Source organism: Gavialis gangeticus, unplaced genomic scaffold (assembly GCF_001723915.1).
Source record: "Gavialis gangeticus isolate Ggan-Ray unplaced genomic scaffold, GavGan_comp1, whole genome shotgun sequence".
Lineage (NCBI taxonomy): Eukaryota > Metazoa > Chordata > Crocodylia > Gavialidae > Gavialis > Gavialis gangeticus.
The window spans coordinates 73,052,006-73,053,197 of record NW_017729034.1 but is presented as its reverse complement, the minus strand read 5'-3'; the positions used below and the strand labels follow the sequence as shown (position 1 = coordinate 73,053,197).

The 1,192-nt window shown below is 48.5% G+C and overlaps 1 protein-coding gene across 1 annotated transcript in view; it reads left to right on the top strand.

The window, feature by feature from the left end:
- Nucleotides 1-1,192, top strand: part of SNX9 (sorting nexin 9) — a 105,724-nt gene that overhangs the window by 1,748 nt on the left and 102,784 nt on the right. The window contains exon 2 of the mRNA XM_019526743.1: nt 771-880. Within this exon, the coding sequence (XP_019382288.1) occupies nt 771-880 (110 nt within the window). The remainder of the gene's footprint in view (nt 1-770; nt 881-1,192) is intronic.

Here is a 1,192-nt window from a genome sequence, read left to right as displayed (position 1 = left end):
TTTAATTTTTGTTTTTTTTTTTCCCCAATAGGGTTTTTATTTTTTAAAAATTACACCCCCCCCCCCCCCCCAAAAAAAATAGTTATCTGCTGGAGTGTCATCCTCAGTATTTTACCTTTACTGAAGTTATCAGGTTCTATCAATCAGCTTCTGAGGCCTAAACAATTAGAAAATGATCTTCTGAGCCTTGCTCGCTTGCTCATTTGAATTTATAAGGCCTGAAATGAACATATGGAGAGGGTTTTGGTGAGTGGCTTGGGGTTGTTTCAGTTGGTGGCATGCTTTGTAAATTCAAGAAAGCTGCCTGTAAGCTAGTATTCCTGGTGGGCTACAGTTAAGGTGGTGATGCACATATGAGGTATGATAGTTGCTGTAGTGAAGAGGTTGCATAATACTTGATTTCCATACAGCGTACCTCACAGAAGCTCAGAAATGTTTATGTACAGAACAGCCCTAACTGGGAAAACAATTAGATCTTGGCGTAATTAGGCTCTAGGTTACATTGTTGCATAAGTCTGGGGTTTCTATAATGGATCTACAGCAACTACATGTTGGATTTTTATTTTAATTGAGCTGTTTTTAAGCTGTTCTTGTTAGTATTTATATTTTTTCTAGCGTAAAATAGTCTAATTAAATGTTTTATGAATAACAGTGGCTACTTGATTAGGTAATGCAGTACTTCCCAAACTGTGGGTCATTACCCCATATGGGGTTGCAACATCAGCAGATGAGATAAACGTGCCCCCTGAGATTTTCTGCACCCACACCAGGGTGCGAGGCTGCAGTCGGGCTAGACCAGCTCCAGGCAGGAACTGCCTTCGTGGCCCAGCAGGTGGGACCCACTGTGGGAGGGAGCTGGCGCATCACTGTGGCTGCCAAGGTGAGGTGAGAAAGTGGCACAGAGTTGTGCTCATGTCGCTGCCCGGTGAGCAGGGGCTGCCTCAGTTTGGCTGTCATGGCAGCATGGCATGGTGCTCCCTCCTCCCCTGTCTCCTGCACTGGGTCCTGCCCACTGAGCCACAGAGCCCCCGGGGGGAGGGCAGCAGGACAGGGAGCCCCAAGCCTGCAGCAGACAGCCTGCATCCTCTTCTGCTCCATGCCCCCCTCCCCCCCGCGCGGCCCCAGCTCTGCTCCAGCAATGCTGCCCACAGTGATGGGGGTGGGAGCCAGGCTCTGCACTCTGCTCTGGCCA